The 23,431-nt window shown below is 45.9% G+C and overlaps 1 protein-coding gene across 1 annotated transcript in view; it reads right to left on the minus strand.

Annotated features, from left to right (window-relative positions):
• Nucleotides 1-3,078: 3,078 nt before the first annotated feature.
• SEMA4F (ssemaphorin 4F) overlaps nt 3,079-23,431 on the minus strand; it is a gene marked incomplete at its 5' end in the record, with an annotated part of 41,141 nt that continues 20,788 nt past the window's right edge. Inside the window, 9 exons of the mRNA XM_004696443.2 lie at nt 3,079-5,618; nt 5,855-5,913; nt 11,897-12,057; nt 12,166-12,275; nt 12,377-12,599; nt 12,736-12,883; nt 13,108-13,286; nt 13,884-14,035; nt 14,133-14,252. Coding sequence (XP_004696500.1) covers nt 5,011-5,618; nt 5,855-5,913; nt 11,897-12,057; nt 12,166-12,275; nt 12,377-12,599; nt 12,736-12,883; nt 13,108-13,286; nt 13,884-14,035; nt 14,133-14,252 — 1,760 coding nt within the window. The remainder of the gene's footprint in view (nt 5,619-5,854; nt 5,914-11,896; nt 12,058-12,165; nt 12,276-12,376; nt 12,600-12,735; nt 12,884-13,107; nt 13,287-13,883; nt 14,036-14,132; nt 14,253-23,431) is intronic.

A 23,431-nucleotide genomic window follows, 5' to 3' on the forward strand; every position in this document is an offset into this window, starting at 1 on the left:
TGAGAATGATGAGGGCAATGAATGTACAGATGTGCTTTGCACAGTTGATGTATGTATGGATTGTGAAAAGAGCTGTATGAGCCCCTAATAAAATGATTTAAATAAAGTGTAGGAATCGGGCTACAGTAAAGGTTAGGCTTTGTGTCATGGTTAGGTTTAATGAGATGAATTGACACAGTGTTTACAACAATGGGCTCAAATCTAACAATTACGAGAATGGTGTGGGATAGGGCAGTGTTTCATTCTGTGGTCCAAAGGGTCAGCTGTTAGTTAGAGCAGACTCCATGGTATCTAACAAAAACAACCCTATCAGTAGGCAAAGGGGAGGGCCTCCAACAACACAAGACCAAGAAGCAGCCAGTTAGACAGCCGTCCTGCGATGCCCAGCCTGCCCACAGGCCTGGTGAGTCCATATGTTGAGTCCACAACCAACCTTCAGCAGGGGGCTTTGCTCAGATTTTACAAACTGTCTGTCTGAGTGATGTAATGTGCTATAACAGAAAGACCACAGGGGGTGGCTTTAACAAACAAAAGATGTATTCTCTCATATCAGGAGGTTAGAAGTTGAAATTCAGAACACTGCCACAGGGGCAGGCTTTCTCTGTCGGCTCTTCGAGCCTCGTGTGTCTTCTTGTGCCACCTGTGGGCCCGTGTCCTTGGAGTGGCCATGTATTTGGGCATCAATATTCCTCTGGGTCTGGGAGGTTCTCCGTGCAGGGACCCTGGATCTAAAGGACATGCTTAGCTCCTGGTCCTTTGTTTCTGGGTAGTATGCAGGCCCCTCTTTCCCTCTTTTTCTGTTTGCCTCTCTCTCCTTTTATCTTTTGTAAGCTAAAAAGCGATGCAGGCCCCACCTCGGAGAAACTCCCCTCACATCGGATCAAGGCCATCACCTGAGTAGAGTCCTGCATTCTACCCCAATCCCTTGCAACTGGCTGCTCAATCACATCAGACCACCTCACGGGAACCACTTACCTCTTTACAGGACTGCCAACCCACTGGACTGCGACACAGACTGTGGGGGGAACACAACTCAATTCATGACACCAGTAATGGCTTTTTTATATTTAAAAAAAAAACAAAACAGGTGGAAGGGTCTCAGGGAGGAGATGAGCCAGTCAAGGTGCGATGTAGCAACGATGAACCATACAACTTTCCTCTAGTTCCTAAATGCTTCCTCACCCCACTATCATGATTCCAATTCTACCTTATAAGTCTGGCTAGACCATAGGATGTACACTGGTACAGATAGGAATTGGAAACAGGGAATCCCAGGCGGAAGATCCCTTCAGGATCAGTGGGGAGAGTGGTGATATTGGGAGGGTGGAGGGAGAGTGAGTTGGAAAGGGGGAACTGATTGCAAGGATCTACATATAACCTCCTCCCTGGGGGATGGACAACAGAAAAGTGTGAGAAAGGAGACGTCGGGCAGTGCAAGATATGACAAAATAATAATTTATAAATTATAAAAGGTTCCTGAGGGAAGGGGGAGCAGGGAGGGAGGGGGAAAAATGAGGAGCTGATGCCGGGGCTTAGGTGGAGAGCAAATGTTTTGAAAATGATGAGGGCAATGAATGCACAAATTTTTACAGAATTGATGTGTGTATGGATTGTGATAACAGTTGTATGAGCCCCTAATAAAATGATTTTTTTAAAACCAGGTGGTTTAGCACTGCCAAGAACCTTAACCCATGAGACAGGTACCAGTTTAAGCATACATAAAGAGCACTGTCTCCAACTGAGGCTGTTAGGGCTCATCTGTAGCCCCAAATCCCAGGCCCAGTATGGTAAGAGCTGGAAACCAATGGGGAAAAGTTTGTGGTTTAACTCATGTCTTCACAGGGCTTAGAAGAACTCTCTGAACTTGACCCCTTGACCTTAGCCCTTCCAACTACCTCTGCCTCCCCAAACCTCCAGGGAAAAGGATGATTCTGTGTCACTTGTTCCCACCCCTTGGCCAGAACTTAATGTTGTACAGCAACCCAAAGGGACTGCTCTGGAACCGCACCTACCACCTGTTTGCCACACAAATTGTCCCTTGGGACAGCTCTGGTCCCTGGCTCTTGGGTGTTTATTTCTAGCTCTACTCCTGCAGTAGTAGCACTGGGAGTAGTCCACAGGTGAGGGCTGACAACCCAAAAGCTGAGCACCACAGTGAGGATCCAGCAACTAAAACCAGAAGCCAAGAGAAATGTGTGTGAAGGCCAGAGGACAGCACACTCCTTGGAGTCTGGAAGTAAATACAAACACGACATACACTCACACCCCTTATGACTGACATAATGTACTGCAAGCAAGTAGGAGCTGTGTGACCACATTCACACATACCACAATTCCTTGCAGTTGGGGGTGGGGCGGGGAGTGACGGAGCGTGAGGAGGAAGGACCCTGGTGTTCCCAACCCTGCACCCTTCTCCAGCCAGCTTGTCATGGCTCCTCTCCCTTCCTATGCCACCACTGCCCCAAGATAATACATCAGTTGTCCGCGCTGTTTCTTTGGGAGTTGGTTTCAAGGCCCCATCCTATCTCTTCCTCTTGGGGCTTGAAATTCCAACCATTAAGATATGGCTCTCTTCTTTCCATTCTTCCTATTTTTTTCTACATTTCTGGTCTCCTCTCCTCCAACCAGAGCCACTATTTATGGACCAAAGGTTCCCAGTCCACTGTGGTATACTCCTCTCCACCTCATTTGAAGAGCTCTTCTCCTCCCTCCCCAGAGGTCCCATCCCCCTCTGATGTCTCCCTCATCTCCTTTTCTCCTCTAATGGGGAGCTAACCCCTAAATCTCCAATAGTAGGGTGGCGTGAGGATAATCGAAAGCACAAAGGTCTTCGTCTGTTCCCAGATATCACTACCAGCAGGTCACTAAGGTCAACACAACTGAGGAGTATAAATAATACATGTGCGGCCTCCCCAAACCTAGATATTGGCAGCTAAGATAGGCCCAGAGAGAGCTCTAAGACTGGATGTCTGTGTATGGTAATACCCTCCTTCCACAGAATAGGGTGTGAAGTCATTGCATGCCTTACAGTAAGCTAGATGAATACAGCATCATAGGCCAGTTTTTACGATAACAATCTCTGTTGGTATAGTGATTTATTGTTTACATACGTTCTCATATAATCCTTGTAGCAACCCTGAGGTAGGTATTATTATCCCCATGTTACAGAGAAGTAAACTGATGTCCTTTAGTTAGATTACCTGCCAAAGGTCACACGCTTACTAATAGCAAAACCACTGAGCATTCCAAACCCAAGGGGACTCTTTTGAGTAGTTCACAGGCTGCTGTAAGGACATGTGGAGCTGAAACTTCCACTGGGAAGGGCTGGTTTTTCCATTGGAGCCCAGTAAGGTCTCTCACCAGGGATGGACGAGGCACGTTTGCAGACCAAGCCGGAAACCGAGCAGAAGCTTGGAGCATGTAGGAGTCGTGAAGCAAGAAGAGGTGTGTCCGTGTGGTGAGAGGTGCTGTTGTTGCTTGGCGCCGATGAGTTTAGTGGGACTCCAGGTGACCCTATGTGCACAGAGTAGAACTGCTCCATAAGGCTTTCACAGACGCGACCTCCCAGAAACAGAACTCCAGGCCTGTTTGCCAAGGCACCTCTGGGTGGGTTCGAACCATCTACCTTTCAGCTATTAGACAAGTGCTTAACTGCTTGTGCCACCCAGGGACAGTATCTTCAAATATGCATAGAGCCCAGCTCACAGGTTGGGCCGGAAGAAGAAGTTGTTTGGTGGCTCTAAGTCCAAGTGCCAGCCACAGGACAGGGGCAGCGGGGCCTGGAAAAGCTGCCAGAGTGGTTTCATCTCAATTTGGCCAAAGCACAGTGACCCCAGGGGCTAGGGGTCCTTTGTCTTTGCTAGAGCCTGGGGGATCTGATGAGAGCCCTAAAACCTCCACCACCACCACCCTGCCCCCCCAAAAGAAAAATACAGACATATAAGTACAAATGCTTTGCATATAATTTCAGGGAGTCTGTGGACCCCACATGGAGAATCCCTGCTTGAGGGCAAGGGTGTTACCCTGAGTAAAGTCACTGCTATAAACCCACCCCAGTGCTGCCCAAGGCTCTTGCAACTGTTTCCCTTTTGCCTCCATTTCAATTTAGAATGATGTGAAGTGTGTTTTTAATGGGAGCCAAGGCAGAGGGTTCAGCCCAACATTAGTCAGAGGGAAAGCAGTGTGGCATGGCAGTGGTGGCAGCCAGGAGGCAAAAACCAAAGAGAAAGAGGGGTCGTGGGTACCACTGCCCTTACGATCCAGAAGGGCACTTCAAAAGTTTTCTCTACGAAATTTGGAGAAAGGCTGTGGGGGTCATCTGGGGAGGGGCAGTGGCTTGTTTCTTTTGAAAAGGGAAAGCCATTCCCTTGCTGACTACAGGATCACAGGGTGGAAAGTTCTGCTGGCAATGCCCCCACTCTGCCCTTCTCCCATATGGCCCCCCATAAAGACACCGAAGCACAGACCCAGTCATTCATGCACCCATGACCAGGCCCCCTGTGAACACCCAGGTATTTACATATGCTCTTCCACGGGAGGACCTCAGGGTAGATTCCACATTGCGACTTGGGGACCATGCACTCCCCACAGAGTCAGATAACCTGGGAGAAGTGGCAAAACCACAGAATAAATCAGTGCACGACAGGGCCAGCCACATCCGTGGCTTCACCTTCTGGTGAGGGCCCAACCAGAAACCGAAGCCACCGTTGCCGTACCGGCCTTTGCCAAAACGTAAGGGGCCGGGGTTGCAGAGGCCACAGACAGCGCAGCGAGCAGGGGGGTGGAGTCCCGACGGCCAGCAGGGCAGCAGCTCTGAGATCCCAGAGGAATCATGGGCTCTGCTGGATGTGACAGTAGCCCTTCCAGGCCCAGCAAGGGCACATACTAAAGTCCAAGCGATCACTCAGCCCCCCAAATAAACCCCTCAAAGGCCCTGATGGTCTTCCAGGCACGTGACTCCCACAGTTCCACTGCCGTGATCACCGTGGGCTAGCAGTCACCTGTTCAGCTCTAGATGGATGTCTCGTCGCAGGTCGCTAGCGGAGCCCCCGTGAGCCGGATGTGGGCTGGGCTTGGGCAAGGATCCAGCAGGAAGGGTGGGGGAAAGCCCCCGAAGCCACTGCCCCTCTTGGCCAGGGCCAGAGGCAGCCGCTCATCCTCAGGAGACGGGGAAGGAGGGTCCTGGCTGTAGCTTGTGGTCCCGGACTGTGGTGCTCCCAGGTCCAAGCCCACTTTGTCTCGTGCCAGGAGCTCCCTCTGCCTCCGTCGCTGCTGCCGCCGACCAATCAGGAGGAGCGTCAGGGAGGCTGCAAGAACCCCCAGCAAGAAGCCAACAAGCCCCACCCCCACCGTATGGGCCTGGCTAGTGGCGCCCCGGCTGCCCCAGACCAAGCTGTAAGCGGCCACAACGCGTGCTGTCCCACCCTCCTGACATTCACAGGCATAGGCACCCATGGCCCCTGGGGTCACTACCACCTCCAGCCCGTCTCGTTTCGGGGTGAGAGCAGTCACCCCACCAGGCTGGTGCCACACACAGGATGCCCATGCTGAGCTTGGGGAGCAGGGCAAGACCACGTGTGCAGCTGTTGCCACGGGAACTTCAAACACGACTGGGTGTTCTGTGGGGAGACAACAGAGACACAAAAGGTGGTGAGGGTACAGGCTGGGGTGAGTTGAGGAGAAATGTGGGGTGACGTTAAGTATGTGAAGAGGCCAGGAGGAGAAAGCCAAAAAGAGGATTCCCAAGGAGGGTAAGGCCCCAAGCCATCCACTGCCATGCCTCCCAGGAGCCAAGTTTTAAAGTAAGTGGGGCCTTTTCACCCATTCCACCCATAGTTCCCTAAACCATACAGACCTCCAGGGTCCTTGGGACACAAGGAAGAGACATCCACTGACTCCATGCCCTGCACCAGCCTGTAAAGAGAACCCTTAGTAAATCCAGTGTCAGTAGTCCCCTACCATCCTCAGGGTGACTGAGCATGTACTCGCCACACCCCACAATCTCTTAAATGCCTCTGTAGAGACTACGGAGATGAGATAGGCAAACTTCAATGCAGTTGATCTGTCGTGGCCTCAAATCTAGCATGAGCCTCATTCTAGAATCTGGGTGGGTTACATCTGCCAGAGCAGCACAGGCAGGAACCCCGGGGCACTGCTCTCAGAGGTTGGGGAGCCTCCGGATGCCTCTGCGGTGATTTGTGAATGAAGAAGTTCAGTCTGAACACATGAAAGCCTTGACCAAAAATAGACATAGCTCGAGGGTGAACTCCTTCAACAGGAGCTGAGCTTGGGGATGAATGAAAGTCTACTGGTAGACAAACCTAGCTCAGTTTGGAGAACATGACAAGACCACAGATAGCCATGGGAACTTTAAAGTGTAAGTATGTTTTTCTCCTTTGTATGACTTGAAGTGTGTAGGGTGGAGTACACAAAAGTACTGAAGTTTAAGAACACTGAATGCCCTAGCCTAAGGAATGTTTATTTTAATGGATATTAAAATAGTAAAGGCAACAATAAAGCATTTGTTTTTGTCCAGTGTTTAAAAGTTCTCCCATGAGAAACTCAAAGACTGGGTCAGAGTTCTTAACCCAAAGTAGGAAACTGGCCAAACCTGCCATCCAATGAAAAAAAACAAGCTCACTGCCATTGAGTTTATGCGGACTCCGAGCGACCCCTGTGGGTTTCCAAGACTGTAACTGTTTACAGTAGAAAGCCTATCTTTCTCCTTCAGAGGTGCTGGTGGATTTGAACTGTCCACCAGGCTGATCAGAGCCCAGTGCAATGGGTAACCACTACATCACCAGTGCTCTTGCTTACCTACACATTCACTACTGCCAACTTACACAACAGCCATCCATGAGTTACTTTATATATCCCATCGTCTGAGCAAGAGATGGCTCAAACCCTTACTTTTGTAATTTAAGATGAATATCAGAAAGAAGACAAAATTAAGCTTTTTGGTGACTCTGTTATCATTTTAAACACTTTCACTTTATTTTAAACTGGTGTGACTTGATCCACAGCCTTTCAATTAACTAGAGTTCAAAACAGGAAATCTCAAGTTCTGTTTGAAAATTACTTTCCAAGTATGGTAATCCATGAAAAATACCTCACTGAGAAGGCATGCATATTAAAAGCTACCCAATACACACAGCAACCATATGTAACTGATGGACACTGTCTGGATCCCTACTGAAACAAACTATTTCCTTAAGATTAAATGCAAGAGGGAAAATTAGAACACTGACTGGATATTTGATGATATTAAAGAATTAAGTTTTTTTGAAATGGTAATGAAAATATGGTTATGTTTTTCATAGTCCCCCAAAGATTTAGGGACGTAATGATGCTGCCTTAGTTATCTTAGTTGCTGTCACAGAAATACTACAAGTGGATGGCTTTAACACACAGATATTTACTTTCTCACAGTTCAGGAGGCTAGAAGACTGAATTCAGTGTGCTGCTCTAGGGAAAGGTTTTCTCTCTCTGTCAACTCTGGAAGGGCCTTGGACAAACCTCCTCCCTCATCTGTTTCTTAGTTTTCTTGTTTTAATCTCTTTTAAAACTCAAAGAGATCGACTCAAAGTACACCCTACTAATCCTACCTTAATAACACAAGAGAACTCATTTCCAAACGGGATTATAACCACAGGCATGGAGATTAGAAATCACAACACATAGTTTTGGGGGACACAATGCAATCCATTACAGATGTGATGTTTGAGATTTCTTCAAAAGAGTTGAAAGTGATTTAGGGTACTGATGGAAACAAGATTGGCCGGGGTAGCTGGCTATTGAAACTGAGCGATGGATGCGTGTTAACTGAGTATACTTGAACCCGACTTCCAGCCAAACAACAGACAAGCCAATAGAGTGAGCAATGCCCCCAGGAGAAGCGTCCTCAGTATCCTCACCCATACCATCAACCAAAAGCAATGCTAGGAAGGGGCAGGCAAGAAGGACACATGTAAACAGGGAAGCCAGGGAGGAGGGGAAGAGTGCTGTTCCATTGAAGGGACTGCAACCAATGTCACGAAACAAATGTGTATAAACTGTTGAATGCAAAAACAATTGACTACAATAAAATAAATAAACAACCTAATCTAAGGGGGGTGTGTGTCTTAATTCCCGTCCCTTACTAACGTCTAATTGCAACGACTCCACAGTTCTCGGTCACCCAAGCTTTCTTCTCCACCAACCCTACATGGAACTTGCATTCTCACAGTCTAAGGAGGCCCAGCCCGGACATCCATGTTCTAAGCTGGAATAGGGAGAAAGGGGAGGGTAGACATGAGTAACCTTCTTTTAGGAAAATGACTCCAAACCCATGATATAACCCTTCTACTCATGACATGGTATGGAAGCTGAATAACGACCTCCCATGCTGTCCACATATTAAACCCCAGAACTTGTGAATATTATATGGCAAAGGGATTTTTGCAGATGTGATTAAGGTGAAGAGCTTATCTGAGTGGGCCTGATTGATTCACAGGGAGACAGATGATCAGGGGGAAAAAAGGAGGAAATAGGGCGACAGAAGCGAGGTGATGGAATAATGCAAGAAAAGACAAGGAAACAAATTCTACCCTGAAGTCCTGCTGGAACCTTGATTTCAACCCAGCAAAACTGATTTAGGACTACCAGCTTCCACAACTGTAATAGAATAAATTTGTGCTATCCCACCAAGCTAGTGGTAATTTATTACAGCCGCAATAAGAAACGAAGACACATGGCAACTTTTAGCTGTAGGAAAAGCTGAGAAATGGGGATTCTTTAGGCAGTTAGAAATTGAGAGTTCTGCCAGCTGAGAAAGATAGCAGATCTTAGGAAGCCATCTTCACTCATGTGACTCATGGAGGAGCTGAACTTTCTGCAGACTAGAGTGACGTATAGCTTTCTGTTTAAAAGAGACTCAGAATACTCTTCTCTCCACTTCTGAAATTTCCCCGAATAAAAGGGTTTGTTTTTTAAAGAGTCCTATTCTTGGTGAGGTTCATATTGAAATATACAAGAATAATATGACATCAGGGATGTGCTTGGTTATAAGGGGAGCAGGGGCTGACTATGGATAACACAAGGTTGGCCAAAAGTTAATAACTGTTGAAGCGGAATGATGGGTATATGTTGTTGTTGGTAGGTGCCATCAAGTCAGCTCTGACTCATAGCAACTCTGTACAACAGAAGGAAACACCACCGGGTCCTGCGCGATCCTCACAGGTGTTCTCATGTCTGAACCCAGTGTTACAGCCACTGTGTCGATACATCGTTTTGAGGGCCTTCGTCTCCTTCACGCCCCTCTACTTTACCAAGCACGATGCCCTTCTCCAGGGACTGCTCTCTCCTGACAGTACGCCCAAAGTATGTAGGACAAAGTCTCACCACCTTGACTCCAAGGGGTATTCTGTCTGTACTTCTTCCAAGACAGATTTGTTTGTTGTTTTGGCAATCCATGGTACTTTCAATATTCTTTGCCAGCACCCTAATTCAAATGCATCAATTCTTCTGCTGTCTTCCTTATTCAGTGTCTAACTTTCACAAGCTTAAGACACATTCTTAGGTCCAGGCCTACCTTAGCCCTCAAAGTAACATCCTTGTCTTTCAACACTTTAATCTTGTGTAGCAGATTTACCCAGTGCAATGCATCATTGGATCTTTTGACTGATGCTTCCATGAGCACTGTTTGTGCATCCAAGCAAGATGAAATCAATGACAAGTTTAACTTTTCTCCATTTAATATGGTTAGGACCTACAGTCAAATGCCTTTTCATAGGCAATAAAATTCAAGTGAATATTCTTCTGGTGCCCTCTGCTTTTAGTCAAAAACCTTCTGACATCAGCAATGATATCCCTGTTCCACGTCCTCTTCTGAATCCAGCCTGAACCTCCGGCAGCTTCCTGTCATTGTACTTGTTGGATGATCTTCAACAAAATTTACCTGCATGGGATGCTAATGATATTATTCTATAATATGAGCAAATTTTCTGGCTTAGCTGAATGAGTGCTTCCAGGGCTTCATCATGAGCTTGTTGAAACATTTCCATTGGTTTTCCATTATTGCCCAGCCTCATTTTAGCTGCTGGTATTGAATTTCTCTGTCATCACTTCCCAACAATGTAGTCAATGTGACTTCTGTGTATTCCACCTGGTGAAGTCCATTTGTATAGTCACCATTTGTGTTCTTGAAAAAAGGTACTTGCTGTGGACAAGTCATTGATCTTTCAAAATTGTATCGTGAACTCTCCAGCTTGGTTTCTATCACCAAGATCATATCTTTCAATTATTATTCCTTCCTCTTTGTTTCCAGCCTTTTCATTCCAATCACCAATAATTATCAATGCATCCTGGTGGTATATTTGATCAATTTCAGACTGAAGACATTGGAAGACTTCTTCAATTTCTGCATACTAGCTTTAGTGGTTGGATAATAGTTGTATGGATTAAATTTCCTTGAATGCTGATGGATACAGTCATATCACAGGCAGCACTGTACTTCAAGATAGATCTTGAAGTGTCCTTTTGACAATGGATGCATGGCATTCCTCTTGGTTATATCATTCCCAGCATAGTAAGCCATAGGATTTTCTGATTCAAAATGACCAGTACAACCCATTTCAGCTCAATACCCTAAGATATTGATCTTTATGCAGTCCATTTCATTTTTGAAGACTTCTAATTTTCCAAGCTCCATACTTCATACATTCCAAGTTCTGATTATTAGTAGATTTTTACAGCTGTTTCTTCTCATTTTGAGTCATGTGCCATCGGCATTTGAAGACTTTCCTCCCACAGGCTTTACACCATACATGTCATTATCTTCATTGACACTTCTTTGAGAGGACAGCTTTTCTTCAATCACATTTTGAGTGTCTTCTGACCCAAAGGCCTCATCTTCTGGGCACTCCCTCTGACCATGTTCTGTTTCTATTCTTTAAGCCGTTAGTACCTGACACTGTTTTGATGCTGTCCATAACATATTCAGCAGCTAATTGCTCAGAAGTGGACAGCCTCTTCCTTCTATTCCTTCTTCACAGTCTGTTCTTTGTCTGAAACGGTGGTTCTCAACCTTCCCGATGCCACCACCCTTTCATAGTTTTGGTGACCCCCCCCCCAACCATAAAATTGTTTTCGTTGCTACTTCATCACTGTCACTTTGCTACTGTTATGAACAGGGCAACCCCTGTGAAAGGGTTATTCGACCCCCAAAGGGGTCACAACCCACAGGTTGAGAACCACTGGTATAGAAGCTCTGCTGAAACCTGTTCACTGTGGGTGACCCTGCTGGTATTTGAAATACCAGTTACACAACTTCCAGCATCACAGCAACACTCAAGCCATGATAGTACAACAAACTGACAAGTGGTGGATAGAAAGCAAGAGGAAAGAGTATTTCAAGAAAGGAATCATGGTCAACTGAAAGTTCTTATTAGATTAAAACTGAAAAATGCCCACTAGACTTGAGCACTAGTGGTATAGTGATTCTGTGTTGGGCTGTGATCTGAATGACAGGTAAGTCAAAACCACCAGCAGCTCCATGGGAGAAAGACTGGGCTTTCTACTCCTGTAAACAGTTACAGTCTTGGAAACCCACAGGGGGTCACTAAGAGTCAGCATGGGCTTGATGGCAGTGAGTGAGAGAGTTGGTAAGCTAGAGTTCAAGAGCAGCCCCAGCAGGGGGTCAAAGAAAGTAAAACTGTGGCACATGATCAACTGATAGATGAGTTATTATGGGCTGAGAGGTGGACACACCAGTGACAGAGACACTAAACGTTGGGAGGGCAGGAGATATAGCTCAGTGGTAGTGCATTTAACAGCAAAAGCACACAGGGCCCTTTAATAGAAGGATGAGAAACAGACATGGAGAGAAGGATGGAGAAGAGTCAGGGGCAGCTATACTCACCCTCCATGCTCCCCAGTATGGGGCACACAAGCCCCCAGTTGGAAGCTCCAGGCACAGACGGGGTCTTGTGCCAAGATGCACTCTGAGCAGCTCTGCAGACGGCCACAGTTGGTCATGTTTACTAACGTCACCTCATTTGGGGAGCCAACCAGAAGCCATTCCTAGAGAAAGGGAATAGGTTAAGTGGAATACAGTGGCTCTTGCAGACCTCAGCGTGGAGCTCTGCACTCAGATGTCTCCTTGGCAGACCCACCAAACCTACAACTCACATGGTACAACTTCATGCTCTCAATGGGCTGTGGCTCTGAGAATAAGGGCAGGTCCTCGAGGACGCTGAGCTGGGCTCCAGCCCGCACCGCTCGGTGGACGTGTCCATCCTCTAGCAGCAAGAAAGGGATAGGACACCATGACCCCACTGCACCTGCAAGGCAGGATGATGTCTGCACTGGCTAGCACCTGCTAGATGACTATTAAATATACCTGTCCCCAGGTAGAGCACATCATAGTCTTTCCCCGAGAGGCTAGTCACTGTGTGGACCACAAGTCTGAGATAGACGGTTTCTGTAGTGACCAGCAGGGGATGGCTATTGACTGGTAACACCGGCTTATCCATGAGCGGGTGGTCCCGAATGAAGGTGAGCACACGGTCAGGCAGGGCGAGAGACGAGCCAAACTGTTGGAGCTTCATGTTGTTGGTGATGCACTGGAGGAAAACACAGGGCTGGGTAAGCAAGCTCCCCAGGGGCCAGTGAGCATCAGAGGTGCTTAGATGGGCTGTCGCCCTCAAGGCAGCTCTTTATCTCAGTCCTGGGACTAAGGCGCTGGCCCGACACTCTCACCTCTCCAGGTCTGGGCTGGGGCACATCGTTGTCCGGGACAGGCAGTCCCCTGTTGCAATCATGCCTCAGTTCTCTGAAGGAACCGTTCAGCGCTGTCCGAATGTCTTGTGGTAGGAAGGCACACACAGCAGAGATGGCAGCTCCCTCCCTGGAACAGTCACAGGTTGGAGCCAAATAGTTGGGGGCGGGGGTGGTGGGGTGGTAGGTGGAACAACTCATCCCTCGTCAAATGGGATGGCTCTCGAGAAGGGTACAAGGAGCCATGCCACGGTAGGAGGGAGCGCCTCCCTCTCTGGAGAGACAACACAGACAATGTGTCAGTCTCCCATATCTCCCAGCCTGTACCTCTCCTTTACACCACGACCCCCTCACCACTGGGAGGAAAAGATGCCATAAAAGATGGGGGTCCTTGCTCCATTCTCTGGTCGAAGGATGGCCATGTCCTGCAGGACTCTGGAGGCCCGGCCATGCTCAGGCCCTGGACACAGCAGATCAGCCTTCAGAAATGTCGTCCACTTCTGCTGGAGGGTTTTCCGGCCCCCAAGGTCCCCCTGGAGTGACAAGTACATGGGAATTTCACTTGAGAATGCCAACGTTCTGCTCCGGGAGGGGGTGTGGAGGCCAGCACCAGTTTCTTCCCTGACTTCTGGACAGACACAAACAGACGGGGAGGCAGACACACAGAAATGCAAGGAAAGGGACACAGAGTAACTGTGGAGGGAAAGGAGATACAGGGGGTTGATATCACGGGGAAAGGGCTGTGATACAAAAGACGGCAAGTGACTTCACTGTGTTCTTACGGAGTATGTGCTGCTTGCTTTCCACGAGTTACCTCTTGAAGTCCTCAGAACCATCCTTTGACAGATGAGGTCCGCATGTCTGTAGCTGTCTAAGAACCTGCCCGCAGTCACACAGGCAGGACGTGGTGGAGCAGTCCCTGCCTATAACCTTCACACTAGGCCACCTCCGGGGGTAAGTGTGTCCCAAGGGTAGTTTCGGGGGTCAGAGGGGCCAGAGCCCCTCCAGGTACTCTGCAAGCTCCCTGAAGAGAAGCCAGGGCACAGATAACAAAGACAGAGGCCCAGAGAGGAAAAGACAGAAGGACAACGAGAGCAGGAGCCAACACACCGCTGGGATCAGGGTCTCACCGCACACACGCGGGCCACCCGCGGGACTTTAATGTGCTCGTAGGAGTCAAATATCCGGGAAGACTCCGTAAAGAAGAAGTAGATTTCGTTGTCTCCATCTTCATCCCCCCACTCGTTTGGGCTCAAGGACACGGCAGCGACAAAAGCTGGGGCTGGGGAGACGGCGAGCGGGGAGGGGGCCTCAGATCCCCACGGGCACAGCCTGGGGCCGCCCGGCCGCCACCCTTCCGGCCCTCCCTCTGACCCCACCATTAAGCCAGGACGGCAAGGTCTCTGTCCGAATCCAGTCCTCAGTTCGACCCTCAGCCCGGGAGATAATCGACTCCGTCCCCAGGTAGTTTTTCACCGTGGCCACGTAGAGGACGCCTCCTGTCGAACGAGAGGGAAGAGAGATGCCATCAGGGACCCCTGAGGAAAGCCAAAGGGGTCAAAGGCAGAGGAGGACGAAAGCAGGGTGGGGACTACCAGGGGCAAGGAGCCCTAAGTGCCAGGCACTGCTGAGCACACCACAAATGCCACCCCACTTCAAGTAAAAGCAGGGAATAAAGTGCACCTACGCAGCAAGCAAGCCCAATCTTCGGGGTAAACTGTGCTGTGGAGGAAGAATAAAGACCTCTCCCGTGGAAACCTGGTTTGAGGCATAACCATAAAACTAGACATGCTGCTTTCTTTTTTAAGTTAGGGACTTCTTCACCTGATGCTTCATCTTGCTGTGCATATAGGGTCACTATGTGTCCAACTGAGTCGATGGCACCTAACAACCCCACCACCAGCCCAGAAGGGGGCTGCTCTGCACAATGTCTCCAGCTGACTGAAGGTCTCCCAGTACAATACTTGTGGAAAGGACGAGGGCTTTTTCTAAGCAGGAATGGCTATACAGTCGCTATACTACTGAAACGTTAGGGTACTCTAGACTCACATGGGGAGATTGATTAAAATGCAGATTCCTGAGCCCTGAACCCAGCAACCCTCATTCAGTAGATCTGGGAATGTCACCCAAGAACCTAACTTCAGACAAGAAACCAGAAGCTGTTCTAATGCAGGGAATTCAATGCCTCACTTTGAGAAATACTATCCAGGTGGTGGTCTCACAGACAGGAGAGGCCAATGAGGAACTGAATTTTCCCTCTGGGTACAATGGAAGGGCTCAGGCATCCTAAGGGTGGTGAGGTTTGGGGAAGACAGGAATTATAGACACTCAGGAATTAAGGTGAAGTTCTATGGTTTGAACATGAGTGAGCCAAGGGACTGGTAGGCACAAGTGACTTGGGAAGTAAAAGAAGATCGAAGTTCGCAAACATGTTGGAGGGATTCTAAGACTCACAGGTGCTCTGTAAAGAAACAGGCATCCGTTCACCACCTACTCACAAAGCACATCTTTGCCCTCGAGTATTCCCATCTGGTCAGCAAGGTGGCTGTGTCATCAGATGGCAGGAAGTGTATATAAGAGCACAGAGTAGGAACAAAGCACATCTGCATGGGTAAAATGATATCTGAGCTGGGTATTAAAAGGAAGGATTTGCCAGTAGGACTTCAGGGAGAAAACCAAGCAAATTATGAACAGGCGAGTTGTGTTTAGGGGGAGTAGGACTCTTCTCGTGGCTACAGCTCAGCTAGGAAAGGGTCAAGTGAGTAGGAAGGAAGTTAGAGATGCAGAAATGGGTACTCAATTGTGATGAATCTGCCTAGGCATGTGTAATTTTCCTGGCGACTGTCCAGTCAATTGACCTAATGTTGTTTTTAAAGATTCTCATCTACCCTAGTATCTAAGATACAATTATTCATCATCATTCACCGGGAGCAGCAAAGAAAGATGACCCAGAAATCAGTGCACGAACTGGACTACAGGCTTAAACTGCTTCCATAAATACTGGCCCCTTTCCAAGACCAGAACTGGATGGTACTCAGCTGCCATTACTGAATGTTCTGATCAAGGACTCGGGATGAATCTATCAAAAGTTGGGGGAATATGAAATCCAGGATAGGTAAGTCTATAGAGACAGTAACTGGATTAATGGTTCCTTGGGGTTACGGCAGGGGAAGTTGGAGGGAAATAGGGAGCTACTAATGATGAGTACAAGAATAAAGAAAATTTTCTAAAATTGATTGCGGTCATGATTACACAACTCTCTCGGTGTGATTGAACTATTGAATTATATGATGTGTGAATTATATGCCAATGAAACTGTTGCAAAAAAAAAGTTGAGGGAAAAGTGTAACAGAATTCCAAATTCTTCCAGAATGCATATTTATAGGCTCCTCTGGGGCTGGAGGAAATCCTGGACCTACTGCCCTGAGGAAATCTTCAAACTTTAAACTGAAACTATCCCCTGAGGACATCTTTAAACTACACAGCAGTTTAGCTAATTAGTTAAAAATTAAAATGCCCGCCTTCAACATTGCGCTCCTTTGAAGCAAGTATTGATAGAGATTGACAACAGACACATTATAGCTTAGATGAGAAGTTTAGAGGATAGTAAACCTAAGTCAATGCTGGTGGAAAAACATGGATAGGGACCATGGAGATAGTGTTGCAACATGAAGAGTGTAGCCCATGTCACTGAAGTGCCCATGGAGACACCATTTAATGGGTGTGCATTTTCACCAGAACTAAAAGAACACTGGACTCCCTGGGGCATGCAAATGACTAACATGCTCAGCTGCCAACCAGCAGGTTGGAGGTTTGAGTCTACTCAGCAGCTCCTTGGAAGCAAGACATGGCAATATCCCTCTGGAAAACCAGGCATGGAAACCCCTACGGAGTGCTCTTATACTTTCACAGGAACAGTCACCATGAGTCCACTGCTTTGTGGCTGCTCTTTCTTTATTTTAAGTAGAAACCTGCAGAGATTTTTTTTTTAGAAGAAAACATTATCTGCATCTTTTTTCTTTTTAAGATAATACTAGGAGGCAGAGCAAGAAAGGCAAGATCATAGGATGTTTCATTTTCACCCCCAATAGGGAATGCACTGAACAGTGAATGAAAACTTGGACTCTCAGGGCTCAAGCCTGCAGCTGGGGTGTGGAGGAGTGGGGTGGGTCCCAAAGTGGAAGAAAGGAGGCTCAGGGAGAGCATCGAACCTGGGAGAGCCAACCTGCTAACCTCGAGTGCTTCCTGCCTCATCACAGCCATCTCGGGATGAAGCTGGGCCCACGGAAACAGAGCTAATCTGAGGAAGCTGTGGCCCGATTTTCAAAGGCAGCACAGATTGGTGGTGGGTATTCTTGAACCACACACTGGGGAAGGGGATGGGGCGCAAAAGGATCCTGTGACACTATGAGAGAGCTGTTGAATCTCACTGAGGCCTTAGAAGGGCAAGCACTAAAATTAGGAGGAGTTGTAAGGGTAGAGAGGCAAGTAAAATACTTTGGACAGATAGTGACACTTGCATCAAGGAAGATGGCTAGCACACAGCATGACACTTAGGGCAGAAGGCACACCTATGAGGGAAAGACATAGAAAGCCTGCAACACATACCTGCCTTTGCCTCAGATAAGTCGAACCTCCTACCCCACCCCACTTAGAGCTTGCAACCAGTTAAATGCCCCCCTTCCCTGGGTCCCAGCATTGAATAGAGACCCAGCATGAAAAACTGTAGCAGTACTGGAAAACAAAACAAAACTAAGGCTAAGAGTGCTCTCTAATGGTTCTCAGGAGAAGATCCCAGACCCGCTACCCCATCAATTGTGACTTGCAACAATCCTGTGGAGCAGAATGAAGCTGGCCGCTTCATTCTGGGGGCTCCCAGGGCTGAGTCTGCACAGGTGGGCTAGCACCACTTTCTCCCATAGAGTACACGGTGTAAGCCCGGCCTTTCAGATGGCAGCCAGGTGCTTGGGCACTACACCACCAGAGCATCGAATCAGAAGAATTTCCCACCAAAAAGAGTTTAAAACAATGATAACAAAATGCCCGCAGTCCAACAGCAACATCTAAATAGTAAAACACACACAGTCAATGGAAGGATCCGTGCAAAGCAAGACGAGAAGAACAGGAAATGTCTCCTATGGAAATCAGAATACTAAAACTAACAGAAAATGTTCAGACTGGGATGCTAGATATGTCTAATGAACGCAGAAAACAAACTACAGTTGTCGTTAGGTGTCATTGTGTTGGTTTTGAATCACAGTGATCCTGGGTACAACAAAATAAACACTGCCCAGTCCTGCACCATCCTCACAATGGTTCTTATGTTTGAGCCACTGTGTCTTGTCAAGGGCCTGGCTCTCCTTCACAGCCCATTCTGCCTTACAATGTCCTTCTCCAGGCACTGGTGGCTCCTGATAAGGTGTCCATAAGGGACAACCTTGTTTCTGACCGCTTTTGTCCTTTTTGCACTTTGTTGTTCAAGTTTTGGGCTTAAGTTAATGATTTTGGATTGTCTTTTTTCATTTGGGCATTTATTGCTATGAATTTCCCTCTGAGTAGTGCTTTTGCTACATCCCAAAGGTTTTGAAGTGTTGTATTTTCACTTTTGTTCTAGAAATTTTTAAATTTCACTTTTGATTTCTTCTATGACCCAATAGTTCTTTTTTGTTAGTTTGTTTGTTTCTATTATTTACTCATAGCGTACTGGATTACGCATTGGTCCGTCAAGCAGAAGATCAGCAGTTCAGAACCCCCAGCCGCTCCATGGCAGAAAGATTTAGCTTTGGAAACCACAGAGGCAGTTCTCTTCTGCCCTGCAGGGTAACTATGAGTCAGAATTGACTTTATGACAGTGACTTAAAACTCGTTGACTTATTTTTTTGTCCTTGTTCATGTTCTATTCTGGAATATTATCCATATGTTGAAGAGGAATGGGTATGTTTCTGATACAGGGTGGAGTGTTCTATAGATCTACATTAGGTTCAGTTGGCTTATAGTTTTAATGTTCTTAGTGATTTTATTTTTAGATATTCTGTTTGTAATTGGGAGAAAGAGAAGGCTTTCTACTCCTGTAAACAGTCAGTTTCAGAAACTCATAGGGGCAGTTCTACCCTGTCCTACAGGGTCACTTTGCATCAGTACTGACATGATAGCAGTGAGTTTGTTTGTAATTGAAAGTGGTATGTTAAAGTCTCATTTATTTTGGAGTTGTCTGTTTATCTCCTTATATTAGTATGTGTTTCATGCATTTTGGTGCATTGTTGTTAGGTACATATATATTTATAATTGTTCATATCTTCTTGCTGGATTGACCCTTTTATTATTCTGTAATTTCCTTCTTTATCTCCTGTAATATGTTTTTTCTTTCAAACCATTTTCCAGGCATCATACCACTCCATAGATCAATCACATCAAGCAGTGTTGTACAACTGCTACCACAGTTTCAAAACATTTCTTCCTTCTTGTACTCTTTGATATCAGCTCCCCTGCCATACCCCCAGGAACCCTTATTCTAGTTATTGTCTCCACAAATTCACCGATCCTGAGTTTCATATACTAAAAGAGCATAGAAAAATGCAAAACAGAGGGACAAAATACAACAGAGATAAACTCCAATATGAAAAAAATACGGAAAATACTAAAAACCAGATCAAGCCCAAAGTGTATTGACAGAGAGATAAATAACCAGGTTTTAACTGTTCGAGTCAGAGTAACCATTTTAATCTACTATAGTCATCTCTCCAATACTCTCTATTTGATAACCAGGTTATTCCCAGCCCTCGATGAAGTTTAGAAGGAAGTCACTGGCGGATTCTTAGGCTTATTCCCTGTGTTTATCCTGCAAATATATTTGGGGTTTTTATTGTCATCCATAGCCTTCTGCAAACCTGAACCTCACAATTTAAGTTCTGATACTATTCCCTTCTTCAGATTTGAATTATATAACTTACAACCTTTGGATCACGGTTGTTATTGTGATTCTTCCATGTGGACTTAGTTGACATCTCACTCAGATGGCTGCTTGTTTGGAAACAAGACTTTAAGACCCCAGACACTATTTATCTGACAGCCAGGCACCCTCTAATTTCTTCACCACACTTTACTATAGCACCCTTAGCTTCTGTGCTTCCTTCCTGAGGGCGAGTATGAGCAGGGCCAGGCAGTAAAAACTAGTTGTTCTTACACTGGAGCTAGGATTAAGTGCAAGCACAAAAATCTATGTTCCCTATGGAGTTTCTGGGGAGAAATCTACACTGCTTCATAGTGAAGCTTGTTGGTGTACTACATTGTGTTTTTCTCTTCCTGCATTCAGAAGTCTTTCTCTCTCTGGATTTCTACTAGAATATACACTATACAACATGTGGTTGATACTTTTTGTGTGTCTTTGGATACAAAACGAGTTCATGTAACTTCCTGTATCTTCAGGCTTGGTGTTCTGTTCAGATCTGGGAAATCCGCTCTGATTATCTGTCGGAAAATTGTTTCTGTCTTTATTGCTGATACATTGTTACTATTGTTAGGTTTCATCAAGTCAGTCAGAGCGACCCTGTGCACAACAGAACAACGCGCTGCTTGGTCCTGTGGCACCCGCACAATGGTGCTTATGTTGGAGCCCTTTGTTGCAGCCACCGTCAGTCCATCTTGTTGAGGGTCTTTCTGTCCTTCGCTGCCCCTCTACTTTACCAAGCATGATATGCTTCTCCAGGGACTGGTCTCTCCTGACAGCATGCTGATGAGGTGATTGAAAAATACCATGGCTTGGGTCAAGGAAACCTTAGTGGACATTCAGTCATTTTAAGAAGCAACATAGGAGCAAGAACCAATGGTACTAAAGGAAGAAGTTCAAGCTGCACTGAAAACATTAACCAAAATCAAAGGAAAAAGGAAGAGCAAAAAGACAAAAGCTGCCAGAAGCAAGGAAATAATAAAGATCTGGGTAGAAATAAATGAAATAGAAAACAATAGAAAGAATCAACAAAACTAGAAATTAGTTATTTGAAAACACTGATAAAATAGACATACAGCTGGCTACATTGACAAAAGAAAGGGGGAAGGGGACAGAAAAGGCAAATAACCAAATTGGAAAATGAAATTGGTGATGATATAACCAATCCAACAGAAATGAAGCCCAAAAAAAAGAAATGAAGCCCTAACTGATGACTATGAAAAATTGATTGCCAATAAATTTGAAAACCTAGATGAGATGGATAAGTTCCTAAAAACCACTACCTGCACAAACTGACATACCTAGTTGGACATCTTAAACAGATCAAATAGCAAAGAAGAGAATGAAGATGTCATTAAAACTCTGCTAATTACAAAATAAAAATTAAAAAAAAATCTAGGACCCAATGGCTACACTGGAAAATTCTACCAAACATTCAGAGATTTGACATGAATCCAACTCAATCTCTTAACAAAACACAGAAGAGGAAGGAGCGTTGCTGATCTCCTCTTATGAAGCCGGCATAACCCAGACAGAGACAACACACGTACAAAATGAAAATCACAGACAGACACAGATACAAAACATTTCAACAAAATTCTGGCCAGCAAACTTCAACCACACCCCCCCCCCCAAAATCATACACCAAGATCAAATTAGATTCATAGCAGAATTACAACCTCACAAAACTAATCTGTGTCATCTGCTACATAAATAAAGCAAAAAAAAAAAGACCTATATGATCTTATTTCTACAGAAAAATTTGTGACAAACTCTAATAACCGTTCATGATAAAATTCTCAGAGAAATATTAATGGAAGAGAACTTTCTCAACAATTGCAAAACCAGTAGCCAATATTATATACCTTACTCTGTGGAGAAACTCAATTGAGAGCGTTCCCTTTGTGGATGGGAATGAGACAATGAATCCATTCCAATTTACAGCAATCCTGTGTGAGACAGCAGAAGTGTCCCATGGAGTTTCTAGGCTGCAATCTTTACAATAATCAATTGACAGGTCTTTCTCCCACCAAGCGGCTGGATTGGTTCAAATTGTTAACCTTTCTGTTAACAGCTAAGCACTTAATCGTTGTGCCACCAGGGCTCTTTCCAAATGTGTGAACCCCAAACTGACCAGATAGAATGTGTCTGAGAGGGAGTAGTTCACACAACTCTGGGTTTTCGCTTTTTCAGTCTGGTATCCGGATGAGGTTTGTAATAGCACTATCCGTTCATTGGTTTTAAAACAAGTTTTAAATATTCCCCAGCCCCTTTTCCTCCACTTCCTTCTCACGATCCAGATGCCTTCCGAATAGGCAGTTCCTACCCTAATATCTTCATTTCCTTGTTTACGGTTTGAGCCAATTGGAATTTTGGGTGTTTTCAATCTTAACAGCCTCTTAAGAAATATAATTGGATAGTTGTAGACACAGATTTTACTCTACCTTTTCCTCTGGTATTCACGCAGGACCTTGTTTCATTCGTATGCTAGCTTGGGATTGACATGCACACACTTATGAGGTCAGCTGGGCTCCAATATAGGCTGGGGTAACCAGTGTATCTAAAATGTGTACAGTGCTACTTGGAAGGTGCAGGAATCACAAAATGCAACAAAGGCAGAAGGAGAAGAAAGCACCACAGGACGGGCTTCTAAAGAGAAATGACAAAAGTTCCCTGCTTCCATTAAGCTTCTGGTGAGTCCCCTCCAACCATAGTTGAGGGACGTGACTAGCCCTGTTCAGACAGTGAGCATTGTCATGTCGATTATGGCAGATGTAGTTAGGTCAAAATGTAATATAATTTGACCTCCCTTTTGACCCATTTAAGCTATTTCAGTTTTTTTGTTTTTGTTTCTTCATGTAGGGGAAATAGATGTGGATTAAGCTCCTGGTGAATTCCCACTGAGCATGGCCCAGCCTGGATGTGAACCTAACAAGATGTGAACAGGCTTGCTAACATGGAGACTGGGTTGGAAAGTGGATTGTCGCAGATGCAGTCAGGTTAAAATTTAGCACCCTACCATTTCATTGAGGAGCTCTGGCGGTGTAGAGGTTAAGCGTTGGGCTTCTAAACCACCAACAGCTCCTCCGGAGAAAGACTGGACTTTCTAATACTGTAAACTGGTACAGTCTCAGAAATCCATGTGCAGTCACTATGAGTCACACTGACTCAAGGGCAATGAGTTTGATTTTTTTGTTCTAGCTTTTAATATTTTCTGCTTTCTTTTTGATTGAAGTTTTTATCTGTTTAGCTTTGTTATTCTTGTTAGTTTTGTTTGCTTGTTAATGTTGTTCTATATATGAAATCCAGAATAGGTAAATCGGTAGAGAGAATAACTAGATTAATGGTTCCTTGGCAGCGTGGCAGGAGAGACTGGGGTGGAAATGTGAGCTAATAACGAGGAGTACAAGAATGAAGACAATGTTCTACAGCCATGGTGATGATGGTGCAACTCTTCTTGATGTGATTGAACTATTGAAGTGTATGATATGTGAATTATATGCCAATAAAAATTTGGGGGGGCGGGGGATTTCCCTCCTTCCCTTCTCTTCTTCATAAAAGTGTTCATTATTATGGTAAGTAGTAGGGAGGACTAAGCCCACCTCACTGCTGCCTCGCACTTGAGTGTCTTGATGGGCAGCGGTGTCATTCAACCACAGGGGGAGGGGAGAGGACAAGTAGGCCTGCAGAGGTGAGGGAAGAGGATGAGCTCTATGGACATGCTGATTTTGA

The sequence above is a fragment of the Echinops telfairi genome, unplaced genomic scaffold (genome assembly GCF_000313985.2).
Source record: "Echinops telfairi isolate 266 unplaced genomic scaffold, ASM31398v2 ScPeMD7_9;HRSCAF=40, whole genome shotgun sequence".
NCBI classification, from domain to species: Eukaryota; Metazoa; Chordata; class Mammalia; order Afrosoricida; family Tenrecidae; genus Echinops; species Echinops telfairi.